The 25,320-nt window shown below is 44.7% G+C and overlaps 1 protein-coding gene across 1 annotated transcript in view; it reads left to right on the top strand.

The window, feature by feature from the left end:
• Runx2 (RUNX family transcription factor 2) overlaps positions 1-25,320 on the top strand; it is a 130,119-nt gene that overhangs the window by 64,855 nt on the left and 39,944 nt on the right. Inside the window, 1 exon segment of the mRNA XM_052745404.1 lies at positions 10,729-10,902. Within this exon segment, the coding sequence (XP_052601364.1) occupies positions 10,729-10,902 (174 nt within the window).

Genomic DNA, 25,320 nt, shown 5'->3' with positions numbered 1-25,320 from the left:
AACTTGCCAGTCAGAGGACACGGACACAGACCCCATGTGTCATTTTGATGTCTCACAAGCAGAGAAGTGCAGAACAGTGCACAATTGGGGGAGCCTTAGACCAGATTAGAACTAAGCACTTTAAATCTGCCTTAATGGCCGTGTTTACATCTCCCTCTTCTTCATTCCTTTAAAAAAGTCACCAGGTTTTGCAAGCGTTAAGAAAATCACCTCATCTTGCCAGCTGGAACAGGTCCAGCTTAAGTAAGAAATCCACTCCCTCCCATTCTTTTCCTTCTCCTTCTGTGATCTTTGCTGCCATTCGGCTGCCGGGGCTGGCTGACTTTTTCCTTGGTTATTACTTTTTAACATTCTCGTCCCCTCTCAGAAACAGGAAAATTGAGGATGATGGTCTATGACTGTGGGTAGCAATTCTGAGATGAGTGCTTCACACTTCTTAATCGCCAAACACCATCCCCCCCACACCCCCCCCACCCCACCCCCGCCAGCCTGCGGGTTGATTGTCACCAGACACGTTGAAGAACAATGCCATCAATGCCATCCATGTTCAGCTGGGTCACTGGCAAACAGGCAGCGATGCTTTTTGGTCAACCACGGGAACTACCTTACCATTAAAAGTAACTTTACATTTCTCACCAGGGTTTCGGTATGTGCCAGGAACACAAAGAACTATGGTGTGTGTGACTCTACCCCACTGAAAGAACTCCAAGGACCTGTTTCCAGTATCACACAGTATCACATAAACACAGATAGGGAGAAGATGGGAACCTTTTACTCATTTCCCAGAAAGTTAAGGAAAGAGATGAAGATTCAGATGGCCAGGGATGATGTTGAGGTGTCATTAGTGGGATGAGATGTGTCATGGTCAATGGAGTTAGAAAGACTGAGCGTAATATCAGCAAATTCTCATTCTTCCAGCCCATGCTCCTTTTCTCTTTTGGTCTTTCTTTTGGTGGCACCTGGTGTATAAAAAACGACAGCTGTATCAGGCCAGGGGGGTGAAAAATAAGTCAACAATATTTTTCTGGGAATTAATTAATAGTGTAAAGTGAAATAAAAAGTAAAGAATTTGTTATTGGACCAGTGAGATGGCTCAGCAGGTTAAGGTGCTTGCTGCCAAGCCTGTAGCTCTGAGTTCAATCCCCAGGACCCACAGGACAGAATGAGAAAATGGACTTCTGCAAGTTGTCCTCTGACCCCCACGTGTATATTGTGGGCTGTGGTTAAGACTGCTTGCTTTTTTTCCTGTCCCTCTCATCTCCTCATATACAGTTCCATTATGTTTTTAGATGGTCTTTTCTTTTCTGTGTGTTCTTAAAAATCCTTCTTCTCAGGTCTAGAGATATAGCTCAGTGGTCCAGTGCTTGCTTAACATGAGCAAGGGCCTGGCCTTGATCTCCAACACCAGAGAGAGACTGGGGCAGGGAGTGAGGAAGGCAGGGAGAGGAAGAGGAAGGGAGGAAAGGAGGAGTGGATGGAGGGAGGGAAGGAGAGAGAGAGGGGGAGAGAAAGAGAGGGGGAGTGAGAGAGAACAAAAGTTAAATAAAACCCCATTTCTCTGTTTAACCTCTCAGGAGTTTCTTTCTACTTAAATACATGAAATTCTTTGAGTCCATTGTTCCAGGACAAGAGAGCATGCTTTAAGCTCCCTCAGTGGACTTTCTTCCTGAGGTGTGACTGGCAGTGAACTAGCTCCAAAGCTCTTCCCTGTCTCCCCCGAGCCCCGACTTTTATGCTTTTGGTTGCTGTGTTCGCCACATCCCCAGAAGGTAAAAGTTATAAAAGAGCTCAAATTTATGTTCATGCAAATTAGTATTGCCTCAGCTCTTTCATTTGCATATTTCTCGAAAGATCTTGAACTCCTCAACTTTCAGAAGCCTACATTTAAATGGGCTGCTAAGCTGGCAGGCTCTCACTTCTCTCTCACATTAGCTAATTGTATGTAAAAAAAAAAAAATGCTTGCATATGTAATTAAGAGACAGAACTTTCTGTTGCTAATCTAGACTGGTGCCTCTTAGTAAAAGGAAGCAAATTCAACCTTTGACATTTTTTCAAAAATGAACTGAAGTTCCTAGAATATTTCTATGGAGTCTATGTCTTAATTCTATAATTATGTCTCTAGAGTAGATTATATTTTTCTTTTCTATAATTATATTTTACCCAAGAGCCTGGAAGAGCTTCAGTCCTTTCTTGGGTGAAGTGATTCTTCCTGTCTTTTCTCTGGATAAACTCTGAGTCCTGTGTGCCTGACTCTGTGGAGGTGAGAAGGGGGTACTCAGAGATATGTGGTGGAGATTTTCCTTAAGAGATTGGTTTATATGTGAAGAGGAGCCCTGAGCTCGTTTTTGAAATGCCGTCATAGGAGAATCCCCTATAGGAGGTCTGTTCGCGATCTGTGGTTCTTTGTTCCCAGCTGCACGTTACCCCTTGCTCTAGGGCTGTCTCCATTCCTGAGCGGTCCCGAGTCATACTGCATAGCTCTTCTTATCAGTGGTTCAGAGTGGCTAGAGGCCTTAAATATGAAAATGACTTCTAAGTGCCTTTCATTATTCTAGTCTAGAAATAGTTTTGGCCCACACCAGATAGTATATGGTTAGGGAAAAGGATGATTCAGCAGCCTTTCCCAACAGAGATGATCGACTCATCAATTTGACCGTGGGAAATGCCTCCCAGCTTTCCTCCCCCCTCCTCTGCCTTCCACTGGACAAAAAGAGAGATAATTACAAATTTATCTCGGTTCTTTGTTAATTCAATTGGTGCCTGTATACATTAAGTTTGTAGATGTAACACATGACAATCATCCCCAAGGGGTGACTAGTTAACTTGGGGAACATCTAGAATAACAGGATTTGAAATTCTATTTAAATATTTGATATCAATTCGCAGCAGGCTAATGCTCACTGGTTGCCTCTAGTGCCTAAGTGTAACCATGTGCTATGGATGTAACACCGACTGGGACTGTGCTCAGCTACCAAGATAGAAACCAGAGGGGTCACATGGACAGAAAGCACTAGGGTGCTGTGATGACCAAGTCCAGTCTGGGGGGAGATTTTGCCAAGTGCAGTTGATGAGACAATGTGTGTTGAGTTGAGGGGACAGCGTGGACAAAGACATCAGACTTCTTCCAAGAGCAGTGGGTAGACCAGTGTGAGTCCCCTGCAAAAAAGACACAAGGACCATATTTCCAGGGTCTTCTTTGCTGGGTTTGAGGGGGTAAGGTGGAGCCGTATCTATTTGGATAGTTGAATGGATCTTACCAGGTAAGTAACTTGAGATTTGGGCTTGGGGAGCAGAAATTGTGTTAGGGGTTAGGGAAACTCACACTTTCATTTGTAGTAGATGAAGAAACTTAAGTCCCGTCCCTTCCTGGGGGAACATGACCAGACGGTGTCTCTTGAATGTGCTAGGCTACTGCTGCTGCTCTGAGGTAGGAGCCTCAGGCCACAACTTTCAGTGAGTGGCTTCAGTGGGGGATGGGAAACAAGGAAGCCATTCCTTAGGATGGCCTTGACTGCACAACCTGGACTCTGTCTAGGAAAGGAGGTAGTAGAGATCTATGTAAGCTGGATTTGGGGATGTGGAAGACTAGAAGATGATGATGTTTCAGAAAGAAAGAAATCAGAGATGAAGCCAATTTGGATGGTTTGGGATGGGAGAGAGGAAAGCAGGTTAACTGAGCAGCGCAAGGGCCTGATTTCTACCCTCCCTGCTCCAGTGAAACAGAGACATCTAATGCCGAGGACAGCCTCACTTCTCTCAAGGGCATTTCCATTTTCACACCCTTGTAGGAGTGCCGAAGGTCAGAGCTTTTAACCTACAGGCTCAGGGGCCAGGAAGTATATGGGTCGTTCAGCCCCTAACATAGCTTCCCAAAGAGCCTGTGAACCTGTGTTTGCTGGAAACCATCGGCCAAAATGCTAAGACGTGGAGCTGACCTCTTCTCAGTAGCAGATTTCCAGATAAGTCATTTGGAACTGGAGTTCTCTGTAGGGTGAATGGCCGAAAGGTAATAAGAAATATGCCAGCGAGACAGGATAGCACTAAATACATGAAGCTCTAAAACGTACCTACCCCTCCCTCCAAATCCTCCCCCCCCCCCAGACACACACCTGTTGGGCCACTGTCAGGATGGAGAGGTTAGAATTAAAGGGTCTCGTTCACTTGCTCCAGAACTGCTGTGGAATCATAACTCTGCTGACACATAGCAAATTTACTCTGGGTAAAAGATGCAAGCCTTCTCTTTCCACTCAGAGGATCCCTGTCACAGGATCCGGGAGCTGTTCCATCCTGTGGCTTCAGACCTCTTCGCCTGAGAGCAGAGCTCATTCTGTAACACACTTGGTGACAACATAATTAGCTGACATCGCCCCAGTCACTTCTCTGCTCCAGGGAAGCCCACAGGCATGGCAGAGGAGGTTTGGGGCTGCCAAACATCATTTTGTAGGTCAGGAGCCCTGCCTTTAAAGGGCAGCTCTCTACACTGTATTGCGTAGCTTAAGAACCAAGGCCTAGCCCAGCTATTAAGTGGTATGAAGGAGCTTGCGCCTGGGATTAGATTAACATCACACAAATGTTTGACATCATCTGGTCTCACAAGATATGTGTTATCATGTTTCTGTCCCGTGCCTTCCAGCTAGCTGTCCCCTTCCTTCTATTTGTTACCATGTTTCTGTCACGCACCTTCCAGCTAGAGATCTCCTTGCCTCTGTGCTTATCAGAATCTTTCTTGGCCTTAGAACAACAGGCATGATGGTCTCATCAGTGACTATTTCCTTTTAGTCAAAACCAATCACTCCCCTGTGCTTCCCACATTGACCTCTGTCATCTCTTTTCTTTTATAATGAAAGAGCTTACAAACATGCATGGAAATATTGTATCTAATGTAATCGCATCTACTTACCATTTTGTATGTTTATTTTGCCGTGTCTGCTTCATCTGTTATTTAGCTGAAATATTTTAAAGTGAGTACTAGATATCATGACATTTGACCCTTAAGTGTATGTCAGCTCTCCTGAGAACACAGACAAGGATCACACAAAGAATGACTTCTTTAATGTTTTCAGTGGCCCCCATTCTAATGTTCTCAGTCGATCTCTAAGCCCAGCACCTAACTATTACCCTGTCCTCAGCTGCTCTGTCACACAAGGGGCCTTGCCTTTCTCACTGTTCCCCGAGCTCCTTGAAGGCAAAGATACTACTTACATGATGATACTTACACATCACATGTGGTAGATATGCAGTGCACACTGCCTAGACTAGATGAACCTAATGTGGACATAGTGATTGGTAATGTGACTGTTTCCTTGTTCCACGTTAGGGTGGACCAGACATTCTACTGCATTTTACTGGACATTCATCATGGAAAATCTCCTGTCCTGTCTCTTTCTAGTGTGTCTGGCCTCCTGGAGGGGGAGCCTTCTAACTGGCCAGTGCAACTCATGTGGCTGGGCAGTTCCACACAGTGGGGGGTTCTGGCTGGGGACATTGCTCTCGGAAGCTGTGAGGCATCGCTCAGTGTCTTAGTTATAAAACAAGAGCGAAGTGGGTCATGCTGTAGAGTTGAGCTCATTTTCACTGTTGGACGACCACACTCACCATGCCTATGTCCGATGCCTGATCTTTGAAAGCAGAAGTTGCAGTGGCCGATTGCTAATTTCATGTGTGTAGGGATCCGTGGAGCTATTGGCTCCACTGTGGCCCAGGGGCTTAGCAGTTCCTCATGTGTCCTTGCTGTCAGCATGTGTGAATGCTGTGACCTTTTGCTCATGATTTCTTCTTGTGCCCCTGAATTTATTGCAACAAAAGTCATATTCACCCACGCACACTGGGACTTTTTGAAAGAGATCTTTTCTGAAAACTACTCCTTTTTTCTTTTCCATTTAAAATTCATTTTTTTTTTTGGTCACGATTTCCCCTGAACAAATTCTGTCTCACTGTTATATCCTAAAATAAGCTGGCCGGCAATGGAAGAGAAAAGACCATTAGACCAGTGACCAGGGAATCTAAGCATTAGTCCTATCACTAACCACTAGCCCCGTCCTCTCATGGGGACTCAGGTTCCTCATCCATAAAAGAAGTACACTGCTTTGAAACCCAGAGTCCAGCTTACATCTGTTACCCGTTTTTATCTCTCTGTTTTTAAATGGTTTTAACAATGATGAAGGATTATGGTGGGAGAAATGGGAATTTTTCAAAGAGCAAGTGAGCTTTAGCCTAAATGAATGTCCATTAGTCCAGTTCTCCAGGAAGCACCAATCAGGGCTGTTTCTAAAGAAAGGCTTTACCTACTGGCTTCACTGTGCTGCAGAAACCACAAGGCATCTTTAAGGGATAGTGTTGTGATATGATACTCGGTACCAGTAAATTTTCTTCTAATCAAGGCATTTCTTATATTCACAAACTCATTCCTTTCATAAATATTCATTGAGCGCCTACTGTATGGCGGGCCCTGAGTAGATTGTGAGGATCCAGCTGCACACAAGAGGCAGGGCACTCATTCTCATGGGATTTGGAGTCCTTGAGGAGAGACAAACAAATATACAAGATAATTACAGATTGTGACAACTGCCACAAAGGAAATAAAGAAAGGCTGTGCTCAAGAGGGTGGGAACATATTTTGGTTATGGGAAGCAGGCCAGGCCTCTTAAAGGAGGTGGCGTTCACTCTAGAGCTAAGCAATAAGAAGGAGCGAGCCATACAGAAAAACCAAGAAGATTTTTATCTCAGGAATATAGGAGAGTCCTGGCAGGGGAAACTTCAAAGCAGACAGTGCTGGACACTCAGAGAGTTAGGTAGGTTGTGCGGCTAGGGTTGTGCCGGGAGAAATGCAGAGAACCGAGTGGATAGGAAGGAGATGGAGTATCAAGACAGAAACACCAGGACTTGATGGTGGACTGAATGTGGGGAGTGAGGACTTAAGAACATATCTGAGTTCTTGACTGTGAGCAACTGAGTGGCCAGTGATGTCCATTGGCATTGGGGACTACATTAGAGCCATAGGATGTTTTGGAAAGAGACTCCAGAATTCTGCTTTGAGTGCACTGCATTGAAGATACCCGTGGTACATCCCAGGGGATTCATCAAGGAGCCTATCGGAAATAGAAACCCAGAACTCAGGACAGAAGGCAGGGCCCCATCTAGAAATGGAGGAGTCATTGGGGTGTCAGTCAATGGCTGGCATTTGTGCTGGATCTCAGACTATCTTGGGCAGTGGTTTTTTTCAGCCCTGCCTACATTTTAGATCACATGGAACTTTAAAGAAAGAGAACTTTCCTCCTAAGAATTTAATTTAACCCATCCACTCTGGGACCTGGATGCCCGTGTCTTTCAGAGCTTGAGGGAGGCTTTTCCTATTCAGCCAGTCCGGAAAGATGACTGCCTTCGGGAGAAGGTTAAGGTAGATAGATGACAGGTTCCAGGACTACACTTTCATATAGTGCTCCCCCACCCCCATATATGTGTGTGGTTTGAATGAGCTGTGCAGATCTGTTTTCATGTGTGTGTACAGGTAGGTGTTCTTGTGTGTGTGTGTGTGTGTGTAGGTCTGAGGTTGACGTCAGAGTTTTTCTTCAGTTGCTATTCACCTTATTCACTGAAGCAGGGTCTCTCACTTGAACCCAGAGCTCACTGGTGTGGGGTAGTCTTGCTAGCCAGTTTGCTCCAGAGATCCCGTCTGTGTCTTCTGAGTGCTGGAATTATGTGGGCCCCCATGCTCACCCACTTACTAGGTTCGGGGAATCTGATCTCTGGTCCTAATGCTTGCATGGCAGGCAGGTGCTTTATCTGCTGAGCCACCTCCCCACTTCCTGGAGTCTTTTCCCTGGAGCACTGACCTAAAAGTTGCCCACTCTTTGCATCCGCCTCCTGCTCGGAACAGCTCCTCTTTGGGGATGAGCAAGGTTCAATCCTCCAGACAACGCGACCAATTACTCTGTCCTTGTCTGAGTCTGTGACCCCTTTGTCTCCTGTGTTCTTAGTGTCTGAAAGGATTGCCCGGGTGCTGATGTTTCCAGCACATCTTTCAGCCCGTCATTTGAGTACACCCTGATGTGGTTTAGCGGCAGCCGCCATTTGTCATGGTTGAAAGACCACGAACCTGTTTGGCTTTTGTTTGGCGCTGTGCTGTAAGAATCTTGTTTGGGTTGTGGGGGCTGCTATGAGAGGGTAGAGAAACCCAGGGGAAAACGCATACGCTTTTATAGATTGCATCTTCCAATGGACGCTCTGTAGATTATTCTAGGTTGTCTGTAGATGTGTGGTAGCTGTCTTTGAGGATAACTCTAAAAAGTCATTGAGCCTTTAAACATTTGCCTGCTCTTTAAATTTTTCACATCGAAGGGCTAGTCCAAGTCCTTCCCTCTTGCCTGCGTTCTCCTAATAAGAACAACGTTAGGCTAAGAGTAAATAAAAATGTGTCCACTCATCTGCACACACTGAACTCACATCCCAGTGTGCAAGTGTCCATGAAAGATCACACAGCCTTCTCTCTAGCCTTCAGAAAATCTGCCATTCCCAAAGTGGCTCATTTAGAAAATAAATTACAGGACAATTCCATAAGTATTTATAGCTGTGTTAAAATTATAGAGGGGGGATAGAGGAGAGAGGGGGAGAGTGATTCTATGCATCTGACTGTGACCAGTATTTGTATAATAATTCCCTGATTGTGAAATTAGCTAGACCCGGCAAGCTGTACAGATACAAGTTCAGTTCGTTAAACTATAGCTGTTTATTTACGGTAATGGATGAGTTATTATTTTTGTAATTGAACTTCAGCTACTCTTTCTACTTACATTGAAAACTAGCCTCAATACCTCGTGGGCTGACTTCTTAAGTGTTGTAGGCACTTAGAGTCACCAGTGGCAGCTCAGAGAGGAAGGCAGAGAGGCAACTTTGATGGTACCTCATGATGAATAGGAAGCTCACTTCATACATGTTAGGGCTGTAGCCTCATCCTAGCCAATAGCAGAGGGCCACGGCCTGGTTACCCTGCCTGAGCAGGCCAAGGTCACTTCATCTATGAACAATTTATTAGTTGGGGTCTAGGAGCTCTTTCGGGTCACCTCTAAAAACCTTAAAGTTTCTAAAATCTATTTGCAATCTGTATAACACGGGACAAACAACAATTAACAACGGATTTCCTTGATTTTTTCCTGATCATGTTTTCAGCTAGGTCTAGTCCTTCTGTTACAGCCAATGCCCAAAACACACACTGGCAGGAAATAGGGTGGTGGGTGCATTTCAGTTAATGGGCTCAGTTGGAACATGTTTGGCTGTGGAGACAGCTACGCTCATATTACCAAGCCTTGGCTTCCTGTCTGTTTTCTTTGGGCTGGGTAGGCAATGAAAAGGGAGACAGGAAAATACATTTTGGGGCAAATAAAATAAGGAATTTGTCTTATGAAGACAGCTTATAGTTGGGGAATTCTAATGTTCAACTTAACCCTCTCCTGGCACACTTATTCCCCTTGTCCTGTGTGAGGGGAAGGTAAGATGTCCCACCACTAAGAGGAGTGACGGACGTCCATTCCCGAGGTTGTTAATAATCCGTAGTCAGTGTTTTCTCTTTGATGAGTAATAACACAAATTCCCTTAGTTTTGCTTCTGAATGCATTTTTCATCTAGTCATTGTTCCCATGATGCCCCTCACCCAGCTGCTTGAGCATGCGTGCTGAGGTGCTGAGCAGCAGACAGGGGCTGCCAGAGTGGCTTTGCCCTCAAGTTAGGTGCAGATGCACACTCTGTCCCTGCCCCTAGACATGACCACAGCCCTTCTCAGGGACACGCTTGTGATTTTTGAAGATGCTTCAGCACTTTGATCTAATTTGCACAGTTCTTTAATACCCATTTTTCTTTGTTTTACAACTTTAATAAACTGGAAGAAAGAAAAGGTCTTTCTCTCTTTCCCCTCCCTCTCCCTCTCCCTTCATGTCTCTCTCACTCTTACTCACTCACTCAGATAATGGGTAGTCACATCCACCTATTTAGCTTACCAGTATTTTCCACTTTCTTGTACAAAGCTACAGTAGTAGATTTAAAGTAAAGCATGTTCTCTGTGACTTAACAGGGTTCATTATGTGCTTTGGGGCTTCAGTGTATCTCGAAATATGCAGATCCCCTTCAACAATTTGATTTTCTTTGCTTATGCTTCTTCTCTGCCCTTCCTCTCCCCCTCCCCTCCCTTCCTGCCCTCTTCTCTCTTCTCTCCCTCTCTCTTCCTTTGTTTCCTTTCTATTTTCCATTTTGAGTTTTAATTTTGCTGCAAGAGATAGGTAGGTAGTTGTAACATAAAAAAGAAAAGGTCACTAAAGTCACTGTGGAAGTTGATCTTCAAAAAAATGTGTTTGCCCCGGTTTGGTGACAGCGTAGCAGACTCCTTGAGCTTTCAAATGGGGAACCCCCAATCATGAAACAAGAAAGGTGCCCTAGAGGACACCCACGTTTCTCATCCTTTCATTGACAGGGCTAGAGGAGGCACCCAGAGAGTTCCTCTTGAGCTCTTGACTCCATGTCTCCCTTGGGACCCTCTGTTCTCTCTGTGTAGGTAGAATTAGGAAGGCTTGCCACCCTACAGTGCTCAAAGAGCAGTTTGCCTAGACACATCACAGTAAATGTCAGAATTGATAATTCCTTGGCTTAAACCACCCAGCATGTATGTTCACATATCTATTTAGCATGGTCAATTGTTCAGCTAATTAATATGCTTTTATTTTATGATTTGCTGTTTCCAGGGCACAGACAGAAGCTTGATGACTCTAAACCTAGTTTGTTCTCTGACCGCCTCAGTGATTTAGGGCGCATCCCTCATCCCAGTATGAGAGTAGGTGTCCCGCCTCAGAACCCACGGCCCTCCCTGAACTCTGCACCAAGTCCTTTTAATCCACAAGGACAGAGTCAGATTACAGGTAAGACAGACACATAGGTCTCACTTGGAGTCTGGCAGGCTGGGGGTGAGGGGTTAACAAATAAGATGTGTTCCTTTCATGACTTCTGGAGCTACGGATTGGCTTGTTGTGAAGGAATTGAGATGCGAAGATACCGATTTCTTCCTTTATTAAGTCCATTTTGACATTCAGTCACTCTGGGATGAAAATTGGGAGATGTGGTTTCTGCTAATGCTGTGCTTTGCAGAGATGCCATGTATATTTTGGTGGGCTGGGAAGAGCTGTGATCCGGGAGCACGAATGCCATAAATTCTGTATTGTATCCAGGTGGTGCAGGGGACATCACACCCTCGCTATGAGAAGGTTAGTGTTACTGACCCTGGTTTGAGCTTAAATTTCTTACATGGATAACTGCCTCATTTAGTTTGATTCAAAATTGCCCAAGGCTAACAGGAAGCCTTGATTGGTAGTTGTAAGGCAGGGCCAGTGAGCACCTCTTCAGACAGACAACTCACTTCGGATTAACATTTAGTTCCGGTTCTCCACACCGTGTTTCTTTCGTAGGTTCCAGTGATCTGTTCACTGTGTGTTCCTTCTTAACGTCAGCATTGTGACATTGCTCATGTGTGATGCATTAAGATCCCAGTTCTTTTGGGTGTTCTGCCCCACTGGTGCAGAACAGATCTTACTTTAGGACCAGTTTGATGGCTTTCAGGTCCCAGTGACAAGAATGTGTGGATCATGGCCGATCTTTAATTTGCATATCAAAAATATTGAAAGGTCAAAGAATATTACATCATCACTTGCTGCCTTTGCTAGAGGTGTACTAGACTAGTGAGAAAACAAGTCAAAACAAAACATGTAATAAATCCTAAATCACATGTATTTTTGATGGCTAGGTTGTCCTCTGTAGTGGGTAGACTTGAATATCCATAGCGGTCTCAAAGCATACATGTTCATGACCTACCTCTTTCTACTCTCCTGCCCATGTTATGCAAATGGATTCTTGGACATTGCCTTGGGGTAGCTTTTTCTTTTCTGTGGGTGTGTTCAGTAAATGAATGCATCTGCATGAGCACCTGCTTAAAAAGTAATACAGAATTGTAAACAATGGTATATGTCAACACATTGGTGAGCACAGGGTGTCTGCATCACAGAAGAATGTTAGTGATCTGTGAAGACTGAACCATTTTAACCTAGCTGAAACTTTAAACAGTATGTATGCAGCAAAAGGCTGAAACGTGTATCAGACAGGCTGGTGATAAAAGTACTAGAGTGAAATTCACACTAGCTTGTGAATGTTGTTTTTAGAGACCTGGACTTTCGTTAATGAATTAAAATTCAAAATAGCCATCTTATAATAACTCTTAGACTCTCTCTCTCTCTCTCTCTGTGAGAGGTATGTGTTTACATATTATTTGTAATTGTGAATAATTTTATATACATACATAGTATAATTTAATAACCACTAGGCCACTTTCTTAATTTTTTATTTCTATGTTCTAATCTTTAACTATTTGTTCATATATTAATGACGAATGGTTTTAGTATTTATTTTCTTTAATTTTATGTGTGAGTGTTTGCCTGCATGTAGGTATGTGTACCAGATGAATGTAGCATTCTCAGAGTTCAGAAAAAGGCATCAGATCCCCAGGAACTGGAGCTGCAGATGGTTGTGAGCCACCATATGGGAGCTGGGAACCAAATCTGGACCCTCTATAAGAGCAACATGTGCTCTTAACTGCTGAGCAATCTCTCCAGTCTCCTACTATTGGTCTTAACAATGGTCCTTTGAACCTGGCTAATGTTAGATTCACTTAAGAGGCTTAAATCTAAAAGTGAAGTCACAGGGAAGCTCCAGAAGTCTAGAACTGGAAGGTGCTTTAGATGTCATTAAACCAGAGATTGGAAAGATGATGGAGAGGAGCTACTGTTAGCAGCATCCCTATGCGTAGATGTAAGTGTGAGCCTCTGGGAATGCAGGGGTGTGTAGGGGAAAGAGCATCAGAGCAGGTCAGGAGTGTGACTCCCTCCACAGAGCTGGCTTACCCCCAGTCAGCATTTTCTCCACCACCCTCTTGGGAGGGTCAGGAAAGTTGAATTCCTTGCTTACAGTTACTCAGCACATTAGTGGCAGGACAATGACTATCCCCTAGGTATATTTCTTAAAATGAAAATGTGGAAGTCCATAGGTATTGATAGTATCATAGAAGTTCATATTATAAAATATTTAGTTCTTCGTTTAGGGGATATGGTCCTGGTGGAATCAATTATAGATCAGCTGTTGTCAGGGTCTTCCTCATTCTGGTCTTCTGATCACAATAGCTCTTCTCCAGCCCCCCAAATGGGAAGGTGTACACATATATCTGTGACACACTCTGCTCTCGGTTATGTAAACTTTACATTTCTTTAAATGCCCTCACATCGTTGTAGTCAAGGATACACTGAATCTCTGGACGCAGATGAGTAGGAAGTCCAGGAATACTCAGGACAGTTGCTAAATCACATGAATGGGCGGATTTAATCTCAGGATTCATCTTCTTGTTTACTTAGTAAGTGTGCCTGTGAGCCCACCACACGCAGAGCTCCTCACCTTTGGCAGTGCGGAGGTGGAGGAAAATGCTGTCCTTCATCTGGTCTAATTGAAGAAGCTGATTTGCATCTCTGCTCTCACACACCGCACTTTTCATAGTAGTCTGTCTACCGATGAGCTCGAACTCCTCCTTTGGTATCGTCATTAGCTTCCTGGGGAAGAGCCTTTGCCCAAAGGCTCCTCTCCATGATCTGAGTGTTCGTAGGGATGGCCTTATTTCCAAACTCCAGGGTGCTGGTCTTTTCTACTGGCTATTATCACATCTCCAAAGTAGAGTCTCCCTAGATGTTGACTTCATGAGAATCGAGTTTAGAAGAAATTGGTGAGAGAAAGGGCCAGTCATATAGCTTTTCCTGTTATCATGGGCTGCACTGTCTAATTTCTTATCTAGGCTTTTCTTGTTTCCTGAAGGCAAAAAACGGCAGAAATCACATTTCTATATGAACACTGTAGTTAAACCATTGGGCTTCACACCACAAGGAGCCGCACAACTCACGTTCTTGAGACTTGCCTAGAATGGTAACGTCTTTGCTGTAGTTCATATCTGTGTTCTGGTTCACGGAATTCTCTGTTCAAAGATGTTTGTAACAGGACCTGGCTCTCTCTCATTGGCTTGGCACTCTTGGATTGTCATCTCCAAACAGCACACAGAGGGCACACAGTATGATCACCTACAGTCCTTGGTCTTGTCCGACATCAGAGGCTTCTAAGTCCCGGAACAGCAAAACGGAATTCAGGGAAATCGTTAGCATTTAGGGTTTCATTATTAGCTTTTTCTAATGTCTCTTGCAGTTCCTAGGGCCGAAAGTTCTAGCCATGTGGTGGGCTGGCTTCTTTGCAGCGCCAGGCTGGTGGGGTCACTGATGAAGCCTTTGATGGCTCATGTTCTTTCTGCCTGAGGGACCAGGGCCTCCCCACAGTTTCCTGAGGAAGTTGCTTCCTCCCCGCCTCTTTTTTTTTTTTTTTTTAAATCATTCTGACATCTGCTGCCTGTCTCTTGGCATCAGGAAACACCTAGTCTGTTGCAAACGTCAAATCCTTTTGATTCAGCATGTGGCGATGGCTGTGGAGGTTAGGATGTCGGAGGTGAGGATGTCATTCTGGGAGGCGTCCCTCAAGACAGTTGCCACTTTAAATTTTCTGTGTGACACAGCTATCCATAAAAGTAACTTCTGGTGCTTCAAGCACTTGCGCTTTTAGTGGGATGGAATGTTCGTTCATCTCACCACAGGAAGTCTAGTATACACTGCTATTCTCTTAATCATCCATGCAAGAAGTTGATCGATGCTTAATGCCTGTCAGGCATTATGGGAAGTGAATCAAATTGATGCAGTTTTTATATGGACTTTATGAGTTCTTTGCAGTATTTCATATCTGCATTCTAGCCCATGCAATCTTCCGTACAGAGATGTTTTTGTAACCGGGCCTGGTTTTCTCTCATTAGCTTACATTTCACTGACATTTACAGGCAATAAAGGAGCAGCAAGAGTACACAAGAGATCATTTCAAATAACAAGTGCCCAGGAAAATAAAAGGAGGCGCCCAGTGCAGGGCAGCCTAGGAAGGGAAGGGACTACCTTTGCAAAGCTGGGAAAGGAGTCTTTGAAGACTGTTGGGCCTGCGAGCAACAGCGTGTCGCGTGGTGGGAGAACGCATGGGAAGGGGATGTCTCAGAAAAGCAGGCAGAGGGGGTTACAGAAGGCGTTGAAGGCCATCATAAGGGGACTCTGTGTGCAGCAGGCTGCTGCTGAAGGGTGGGAACCAAGGGAAGGGCGTTTTCTAACCAAGATATGTTTAAATGGCACCTGTGTAGGCGCTCTGTATAGGGTGCGTTCCATGGTCCAAAGGAAGAAGACTTACCCTCAAGATGCTGCTCCAGGAGCTAGCTGATCGTGTTGATACTGAGGGGAACACAGAACTTGAGGCTTTCCGACATAGCCAACTAGCTGGAGGATAGCGGTGCCATCTTCTGACGTGGGGGAAGACTGGGGAGTGTGTGAGCTGTTTGTTAAATGTCTAATGAACATTAGTTTTCCACACATGTGGATGCTGAAGTATACAGAGTTGTGGTTTGTTTGTCTGTTGTATTTTGCTTTGGCTCTGACTTCCGTTTTCCGCCTCTCCCCGTGGAATGTACACGCCCCTCATCTGACCCTGCACTCGTGGTTTCTTTAGTAATACGTCATTGTATTCCTACTTTTCCTTCTCCGGCACAGTCTTCTGTTGATTGTCTCCCCAAAGACACTCTTTGTTCCAAATTTGGATCAATGGCTGCCGCTCCTGGCCTCTGCCAGGCCTCCTCCGACCCGCTCACTGAGTCAGGCTCCCTTTCCACCTTGTGCAACTCTCCAATTACATCACCTTCCATGTGGGGACAATTGCACGGATACACAGTGTCTCTTGCATCAGACTTTCCACTTTTCAAAGTCTAAGGCCATGTTTTGTTCATGTTTGTGTCTCTATTGTCTTCAGGAATGCCCTCGGCTTGGTGACTTTGGGTTTGGCAATAAATGAATTAAGTAGGTCATTGATTTCTTCAGGAAGTGTGATTCAGTATTATCCTAGACTTAGTATTTTTGCAGTTTCTATTTGATTGGGTTCCTATTAGCTGTCTTTTCTTGTTACATATCACCAGCCAGGTGTTGCTCCAAGAGGTTAAGTCACATACCCTCTACACAATGGGTCTTTTAGGTAGGTGGTATTATTGTAGACTCTGAGAGCCAAAGAAATAAAGTAACTCACCCAGGATCCCACTTATAACTAGTCAATATTAAATACAGGATTTAAAGAAAGATCCACATAGTTCCAGGGCCTTGTGCTCTTAACTGCCATGTGCCCATGACATTCTTCAGCCTAGTTGGATATTATCCTGGGTGGCCAGAGAAGATGTATTTCTTAAAGGGATGCCTCAGCAGTGTCTGATTTGTACTTTAAAATGCTTATTGATGCCTTAAGATTATTCTGAAAATAATATCCTTTATAGATGACCGGAGTCCAATTCCAGTGTTACATTAGCTGTTTCTGAGTTTCAGATTTTTGGTGGGCAGTCAGTCACCTGTACCTCCACCAAATTGGACATGTCATTAACCATCTAAGTGACATGTGTCATGTATGAACACTCCCTTTTTCTTCTTTCCACTGGGTATTATTTAGGATCCCCAGGGAAGATTAAAAGAGATACATTAGGCATATCTGACTTGTTCTTTAATATGCAACAAAATCCGTTTTAATGATTAAAATGTGATTATATAAAGCATGTATTCATGGTAATACTTTTTAAAAAGACTGTCTGGGAAAAAAATGGCTTGCCAGACCACGTGGGTCAATATACATTTCATGAGCAGTTACCTCGATGGAGGTAAAGTCATCTCTCCCCACTCCAGTCTGATTCTGTGTTCCCTTGGGGGAACAAAGCTCCTCTAAAAAACCAAGATGCTCTCCAGCCAACTATGCCCATGGATGAGCCTGAGCATGGCTGGCTGCCCAGGCATCAGTCCACTGTGCTTGTCCTGAAGCCTTTACCAGCGTAAACCCCTCAGAATAAAGGGAAGCACAGCTGACCAGTGTGTGTGTTTCAAGTTACCATTCTCTTCAAGTGCCGAGTGACCGCATGGTTCTGTAATGGTAAACAAGCTGGGGGGGTGACATGGGTGTGGGCGGTCATGGTGGCTGTTAGTGTGACAGGGAAGGGACCCTAGAGAGGCTGAGTGTCTGTAAGGAAGTAAGTGGCTTCACAGCCACTGTGTCCCTATTACCCACTGTGGGTCCAACTCAAAGACACGCCGTTGGAAGTAGTTCTGTTTTCCATTGGTGGTAATGTGTTTGAGTTTCTGAAGTCCCTGACAAGTCCTGCCCTGGCTTCTTCCTCTGAGAGTCTTTGGGCAAGGTATCCAGGTGAACAGGCTGCCGCCTTGTCCATATGTGTTCCAGAAAGCCCACTGGAGGAGGTTGCTGATCACAATCCTCGTTTTTTAAAAAAAGAGCACAAATCCTGAGTGTGAACACTGTCTCACGTCTATTAGGTTTGGGGAGGGGGCAGCCTCTGAGGTGAAAAGCACAACTGAGGTGAAGCCTGTGTGCCCATCTTTAAAGAGAAAGGCTCTCATGAGGGGATGGTGGCCACAGACTTACGCTGTTGCTAAGCCTGCCAGGGAAGTCCACAAAGTAACTTCTCGGAAGTGCTCGGATTGTGTCTGGTGGCGTTCCTTATTCTCCGAGGATGCTTCTAGAATCAGGGAGGTCTGGTTATTGGAGGACAATCAGTTTCTTGTTCCAAAGACTCGTCTTTGTATTTTCTTCTCTCTGGCCCAGAAACTCCATAGCTGGCATCTAGTTGTGACAGGAGGAGTCTGTGTGCTACATCTTGCCTCATCCTGGTTGAATCTGTCTTTAGATTTCTTTGCAGAGAAAGCATTGGTTTCATTATGCCATTCTTTTCCAGGATGTTTTTTTTTTTTTCTTACAGTTTCATGTCGGTTTTATGTACATGTATGGAATGTGCATTTGTAAACACATGCATGCCATCCCTCTGTATTAATTGCCCAGGGACCTTTCTCACTATCTTTTTTTTTTTGGTGATATCAGGCCTGTAGGCCAAAGGCTCAGGAGACGACATTAGAAGGAAGTACACACCTAGAAGGCTGATCCAGGAGAGGGGCTGTCCGGCAGGTCTGCCCTGGGTGCTCTGGAGTTTATTTTCATCATGGTTAAGTTTCTGGGGCTTTTCTCAGAGACCTGTTATACACTGTGGGAGGAATGACAATTATAATTTATTTGTATAATTTCAAACATATTCTAAGCCATTTTAAATTTATTATACAGAACATATAAAATATATGAACACATTATATATAATATTCAATACTAATATGTATGCAATATATTATCATTTAATATATGAAAGCATACTCCAAGGATAAAATTGCATGAGTCAACTCTCATTTATGAACATGCAGTTGATTTTTTTAGGGCTTTGTTCAATCAGGATTTATTTTTCTAATAGTTTAGAAGCAGTTTGTTTTAATGGTATTTAAAAACATCAGCTTTGGCAGAAGTTGTCAGTGTTGCCAGCCTTATTTAGTGACTAAAAAATTGGGCCTGAGAAGATTTCTGAAATCCATAGAGCTGAAATTGGAAATCTACATTTCTGGAAGAGAAATTTTGCAGGGTGGTTTTAAATGGGGAGGGGCTGAGAGGTTTGGGAGGAGTGTCACCAGAGAGAATGGAAAGGAAAAAGTCTTTTATTATTTAAAATAAGGTTAGACTTTTAATTACTGACTGTGGTGACTTTTGGGGATCATATCTCTCAGTGGCTTGCAGTCTTTGAGAAACTCTGCTGTTGGGCTTAGCCCTCCCCCACCCCATCCTGTCTTACTGTTGAACAGAGCAAGAGGTGTGCTTGTGGTACCTCCTCAGAAGGTCCATCTTCTACGTTTGTACGATTGTCTTACCGTTCACGTTCTTCACCCAGTGGTTATTCCTCACAGTGGCACCTCACTGTGGAGCCTGGAAAGATTGCTTTTAACCCTTTTAGATTCTGGTAAAGTTAATGGACTGGAATGCTATTAGATGCCTTCTGCAAAGCTGGCCATGGTCTGTATTAGTGAGTACTTCCTGGTAGACCACTTCGCTGCTTATACATGGTATTAGAGAGGAAGCATCTGCCTTGCTGAGATTCAGGTACACAAGGCAGGTAGGCTTTCTACTAATTGGTTGCCCTAGGAGTCCTGGAGGCAAGTTTTAAGTGAACCCCCTCTGCCTTCTGAGTCACGTGGAGATCAAGAGTGGAAAGTGCTTTGCACATAGGCTTTTGAACAGGATTTCAGTGCTTTTGGTGGACTGCAAGCCTGCTAACATTAACAATGGTTCCCAAATATTAATCAGATCTGAGGGTTTTACCAGCAGGAGTGGCATTTTCAGAAGAAGGAAGATGGAGTGAAGGGCTATAAATCCCATTATACTTTGAGTAGTAAGCTTTGAAGGCAAAGGCGCCTTGCAATGTCAAATGGAATAGTAACCCCTGAGAATAAAGTGAAGGTCTCCAGCAAATAGAGTCATGGGGAGACGTATTGACCTATGTAAAGAGGGATTTTCTGGATGCTGCTCTGTCAAGTAGATACCCTGTGCCTATGGGTGCCATAAATTCTTGCAATATCCCAAGACATAATTTATTTTGGAGCAGAGTCTTGAGTTCACCCAGTGCAGCAAGCGCCTCTTCCTTACCACACCACCTCTCTGGGCTTTATTTCCTCCTCTTCAGCGTGTTGGCGCTGCTCTTTTGTTTGAAAAACATTCTTCTTGATAGGGAAGATTAAGTCAAAATGAGGCAGTATGATTTTCCCTTCTAACTGTCATGAGTAGAAAAAAAAATGCCCATTGTTCTCAAACTTGGGTGCATTTTAGTATCACCTAAGGGAGACTGTTAAAAGTGTTCTTCAACCTTGAATCAGATTGTAGGAGGTGAGGCCAACAAAAACACCCATGGTTGAACACCCCAGGATAACTTTGCCCATCCAGAGCCAATCCTGACCCAGCCTGGAGGGTGTCGAAGAGCCTCACCCTATAGTCACAGGATGAGTTATGGCCACTTACTGTCTTCTGCTGGCTTCTGGGTTCCCAAGTGCAGCCCCTAGACGCTACTTTGGTGCTGATTTCAGCTGCTGTTTTCCCTGCACGCCCTTCGCTGTGTCTGTCCCTCAGCTGGATTTCTGCCCTTTTTCTGTTATGATGCTGTCAGAGGGAGATTTTTAAATGCACACTGACTATGCCACCCTGTTAAACAAACAAGGCAGAACAAAAAAACAACCCAGAATGACCTTCCGTTGCACTTAGTGTGAAGACGAGTGATTCCAGCGCAGGCCAGCAGCTTCCGCCTCACCTGGCTCCTCTTCCCTGCCGCTTCTGCATTCTCCTCTCAGGCCACTGTCATGCTTTTGTCTGTCCCCATAAATACACCATCTGTCAAGTCCTCAAAAAGACGATACTGTCTCTTTCCCAGGAACCAGATACCTGCCATCCCTTTGCTGAACCCCTTCTTAACCCCACATAAACATCATCTGGGCTTCTGCCTCCTGACTAACTCTTGGCTTAATCATCATGACCTCAGGGAAGCTATGCCTGATGTCCAGGTTTCTCCTGTCATATATTCATTCCCATGGTGTCATGGATATCTCCTTCTTACAACTTGTCAGTTAGATGATGGTTTAATTAATGTCAGTCTCTCCTATCCAATGGCAAACTCCAGAAAGTCGGGCTTGGGAGTTCTAGTTTTATTCGTCACTAATATTCCTAGTTCCCAACCCAGCACCAGAGTAGACAATAAATGGTTTTCAATGAATGAACGAATGCCTGGGGGACAATTTTTAGAATCATCTGCCTGATAATAAGTGTTACAGTGCCTGGGGTGTGACACTCTAGATACTCTTTCTGATCGATTTGATTGACAGCAGCCCAGTTTGAACCTGTATGTACTACAACCACATTGAGTTGAACTTAGTGTCATGCCTCTTGGCCAGCCCCACACCCCAATCACAGTGCAAATCCTGACCACACTCCTTTGTACCCACTTCTTTCCTTCTGACTCTACCACTGAGGTCCAGGTCGTGCTAAGGCCAGCTTTGACACGTGGCAGAACCTCCCGAGTCTTCTCTTGGGGTTTTCTTTTGATACGGACAGCTTCTCATTTCCCTAAGACAGTTGTGAGTCCCACGTGGTCTGGTGTTGGTGTCACTGCGACACCCCTGGCACCCCTGCTTAGAAGCACAGATTGTTTCTGGTTTCCGTTTCCACATCGTGTTGTAGGGTATGACACCTCCGGCTGCACCCACCATTTCTTATTCTCTTCCCTGCTGTTGTCTCCTGGGATTTATTTATTAAGCCCCACTTTCCTCTTGTTTAATAACCCATTGTCATGCCTACACAGCACTCAATTTCATCCAAACAGCTTGCTGCTCTTTTCTCAAATTTCCGTTCACGGCTCTGTGAATCATTTGGGTTGAGTAATTCTGTTTGCTACCTTGCTTGGTTTGGGGACCGGATGAGAGACCAGAATCCTATTTTTGGGCTTTTCTGGTATGAGCCACATTGTCCTGCGATGGAAGGCACCCATCCATGTCATTTCCCCTCAGCTGTCTCTCATAGTCACCCCAAGTCAGCTCTGCATGGTTTCGGTCATTTCTGCTGCAACTGCTATTTGCAGGAAGGACTGTGTGTTGGGGGCTCACTTTCCACAGCATCTTATGGGTGGGAAAAGATTTCCTGACATGACATATCCACCCTTGCTTTGTGAGAACAAGACTCTGATGATGCAATGTTGATCTGTGGCAGCAGAGTCAAGTGACGGAGGCTATTCCTGTTAGGGACTTCTACCCATTCGACATGAGCATCTCAACAGAGTGAGGCAAGCTCATTCCAAAAACCCAGGCTAGTTGGAAGGGGTTTTGGAGAGCACATAGCATGTAACCTTGAATATTCCATGTTCATTGTTTTGAACTAGGAATTTCTGTGTATGTAAGTATGGATGGGTGTGAAAATTTTTTTTTTTTCATGACAGAGGTGTGTCAGGAAGAGGACAAGACAATGATGGGCTCATTCATTTTCACTGCTAACCCAATTGCCATATTGGACCCTGGTAGTTGGTGGTCAAGAGGCATGGCTCTGAATCAGTAGACTCTCTTTACACTTCAACTTATATAGTCCGTTTTCCTCAAAGAATGCCTGAGCTTCACGCAGCCTGACCTGAGGACCGAGTGGGGAAAACGGATAAAAGACAAGGGGTGGCAGCATGGAGGAGCCCTGATTGCACTCCCCATCTCTTGCCTGTGGCCACTGCAGACACACCGAAGGGAAATCTCCACTGTTGGTAGTGCTTTTCTGTGCTGGCCCAGGCTTTGCCCATGGCGCCCTGTTTTCTCCCATCTCTATGAAGCCTGGCATCACATCCACAGTGTGTCCCCGGAAGTGATTCTTAGGAAAGTCAACCCTTCCCACAGTCACTGAAGTATTTATCCACTGAGTCTTGCAACCCCCGGTTCCCTCATCCCCCTTCTACTGGGCTTTGCCAAAGCTCTCCATCTGTCCCATCCCTAACCTTAATGACATTCAGAAAGAAGTTCCACGTGTCTCCTCTAGCCAGCTCACAGGGGAGCTCCCTTGAGTTTCTTATTCTTAGTGTCTAATGCTCAATCACGCAGACATGAAACTTTGGTTATTTGTGAGTGTGAAGGCAGAGAGTTCCTCACATACCACTTGAGGGAGTGTGAGGCACCTTCCTGTCTCCCTCCGTGTGCACAGCTTGCTTTCCTGGTGTCCCTACCCTTGCGTGGATGACTGTTTGCAGTTTTGCTGATGGAAGCTAGCTTGAGATACCCAAGTTACCCCTTTCCAGTCGCTCTTTTAGCATCCTGGGTACAGTGCCTTCTGCGCTACTGTGTTGGGGTTTATAGAGAGGAAGGCAGCATCCACACTTAGGAAGCCAGAGATGAAGGGACACTATGGGGGGCGGAGAACTTAGAAAAACTGCTAAGCATTGGCATTCCATGGCTTTTTTCTAACCTTAGAGTGTTCTTGAAAACACAAATAACATGCTTGGGATAGACTGCCTCATTCTGTCAAATGCTTGGGTTTTTGTTTGTTTGTTTGTTTTCTAGTTTCATTGATAATTTAATCTGAGCTCTTAGTAGCTGTTTTCATAAAGGAAGCCATGGTTTCCACTGGACACATGGTCATGGTAGTTCTGAGAGATCATTAGACAGCTGCTGTGCATGCCTGGTGGCGACTCAGAGCTTGCTTTCACGCATGTGGAGGCTCTTCTCTCTGTTCATCTACAGCGTCTCTAGGAGCTGCCCATGTCTCTGCTGCCCTCTCCTCTCTCGCATTTAATCATTATGATTTATCACATCCTGCCTGTGACGACAACAGGCCCGTTATTGGAAAGACCTGATTTTTCTCTCTCAACTTTATGTTACAGGTCAAATATGACTTTCAGTTCCTGTTAAACCCCTCTGTTTTAGGTGGCAGGAGTTTGTGCAGAAATAGAGGCACCGTGACATTGAAATATGTTTGTGATAATTTAGTACTGCAGATTTTTCAAGCACTAAAGAGTGTCTGCACATAAATGTTTTGTTTTTAAGCTTTCATATTTGCATAAAAACATCTACACGTCTGTAATGCAGTAAGATGCTCTGGATACTGTTTTTGAAGGTTGCCACATACAAAGAATGAATTGTAGTTTTAAAGCATCATGACAATAGAAAAAGTTTAGAACAGGGACTGGAGGGATGGCTCAGAGGTCAAGAGCACTGCTGCTCTTCCACAGGACCCGGGTTCAGTTCCCAGCACATGCTTCTCTAACTCCAGTTCCAGGGCATGCAATGCCTCTCTGGGAACCGCACACTGGCCTGCACATACACGCACACAGGCAAAACATCCATACACAAAACATGAAGATAAATAAACAAAGCCTTAAAAATATTTTTTTTTGAAGTTCAGCAGCAGGTTTGATTTCTTTTGATATCTTCTGAGAGATTGTAGATGCTTGTAGAGGGGGTGGTTGCTGGTCCCCCAGGATATAATCTTTAGCTCACACTTGATCCTTTCGTGCTTTGGGGGGCTTCAAAATCAAGGCTATTCTTAGTTGGAGATCATGACTCCTGATGCTTGCCTTGTGTTCCCGAAGATGCAGAAAGACAAGCCATGCCCCCTGTAACTCCAGTGGGTAAGCAAAGGGACCCAAGGCTGAGCTGACGAGAGCTTCGAGTTGACTCATGGTTAACCTAAAGGTCAGTTGCAGAGCTAGGCCCTCAGTGGTGACTTTAGCAATACCTGCTCTGACTCACTGCATTCAGAGTGGATCTCAGAAGGCTCAGGTTTCTTCAGGAAGTGCAGTTCAGAAACCATTCACCAGGTCCTTGACTTCTCTCCACTGTGGGCATTAGTAACTGTACACATACACACACACACACACACACACACACACACACACACACACACACACACACACACACACAGTAACCATATATTTAAAATAGGATTATACATTCTTAGCAAACTAGGATATCTTGGTCATTTTCCTCCTACCACAAGATTGGAAAGTTAGAGGATAGGCTATTTGAAAAGATGGGAATTTCTCTTTTTGAGATGAAATGGAGTCCAAGAAGGAACAGGGTCCAAGTTAAAGATGGGCAATTCCTGACGTCTGTGTGATGGACACAGAGGCAGCCTGGCCCCATGCTGAGCTCTGTCACACTCTCGATCTTCAGGAGCTTAGGAGGAAGAGGTTTTGTTACTGCCTATGTTACTGATGAAATGGAAGCTTAGACAGGATGCCCTTTGTCCAGTCAGTGTCCCAGAAGTGGTGTCTGTGAGATCCATGGTCTGTTTGCTCATTCACCAAGTGTTAGGTAAGGCCTGGGGTTTTCAGACCACTCCCTTTCAATGAAAGGTAATTGTCCCTCGACGTTTGAAAGACGTTCCATTCCAGGTCACAAGGTAGAACCTGCCCACGTGAGCTGAAAAGCCCAATAATGATTTTAACAAAGACCGTAGAAGTTATCAAACGCTTTATTTTCATCTAGTTTCCCAAACACAACAGTAGTTATTATTGTATTCATTTTACAGATGGAACCTCTTTTCTTATCTACTTAATAGTCACTGTGAGAGGCAGCTAGATGATCAGATCTGGCAAAGTTCATGTCATGCTCATAAAAACCCAATCAGGATCACTATTCCCATTGTACAGGTAAACCACTGGGCCAGGGAGTTTAAATGAGCTACTCAACACAGTGGGGAGCTGTAAGCCTGGCCTCCATCTGTCTTCATGGCCAGTGGGTATAGCCCCTTGGCTGCAG

This window comes from Peromyscus californicus, unplaced genomic scaffold (genome assembly GCF_007827085.1).
Source record: "Peromyscus californicus insignis strain IS unplaced genomic scaffold, ASM782708v3 Scaffold_19__1_contigs__length_69161282, whole genome shotgun sequence".
Classification (NCBI taxonomy): Eukaryota; Metazoa; Chordata; class Mammalia; order Rodentia; family Cricetidae; genus Peromyscus; species Peromyscus californicus.
Note: the sequence above shows the minus strand (reverse complement) of the source record. Positions and strands in the feature narration are given on the sequence as shown.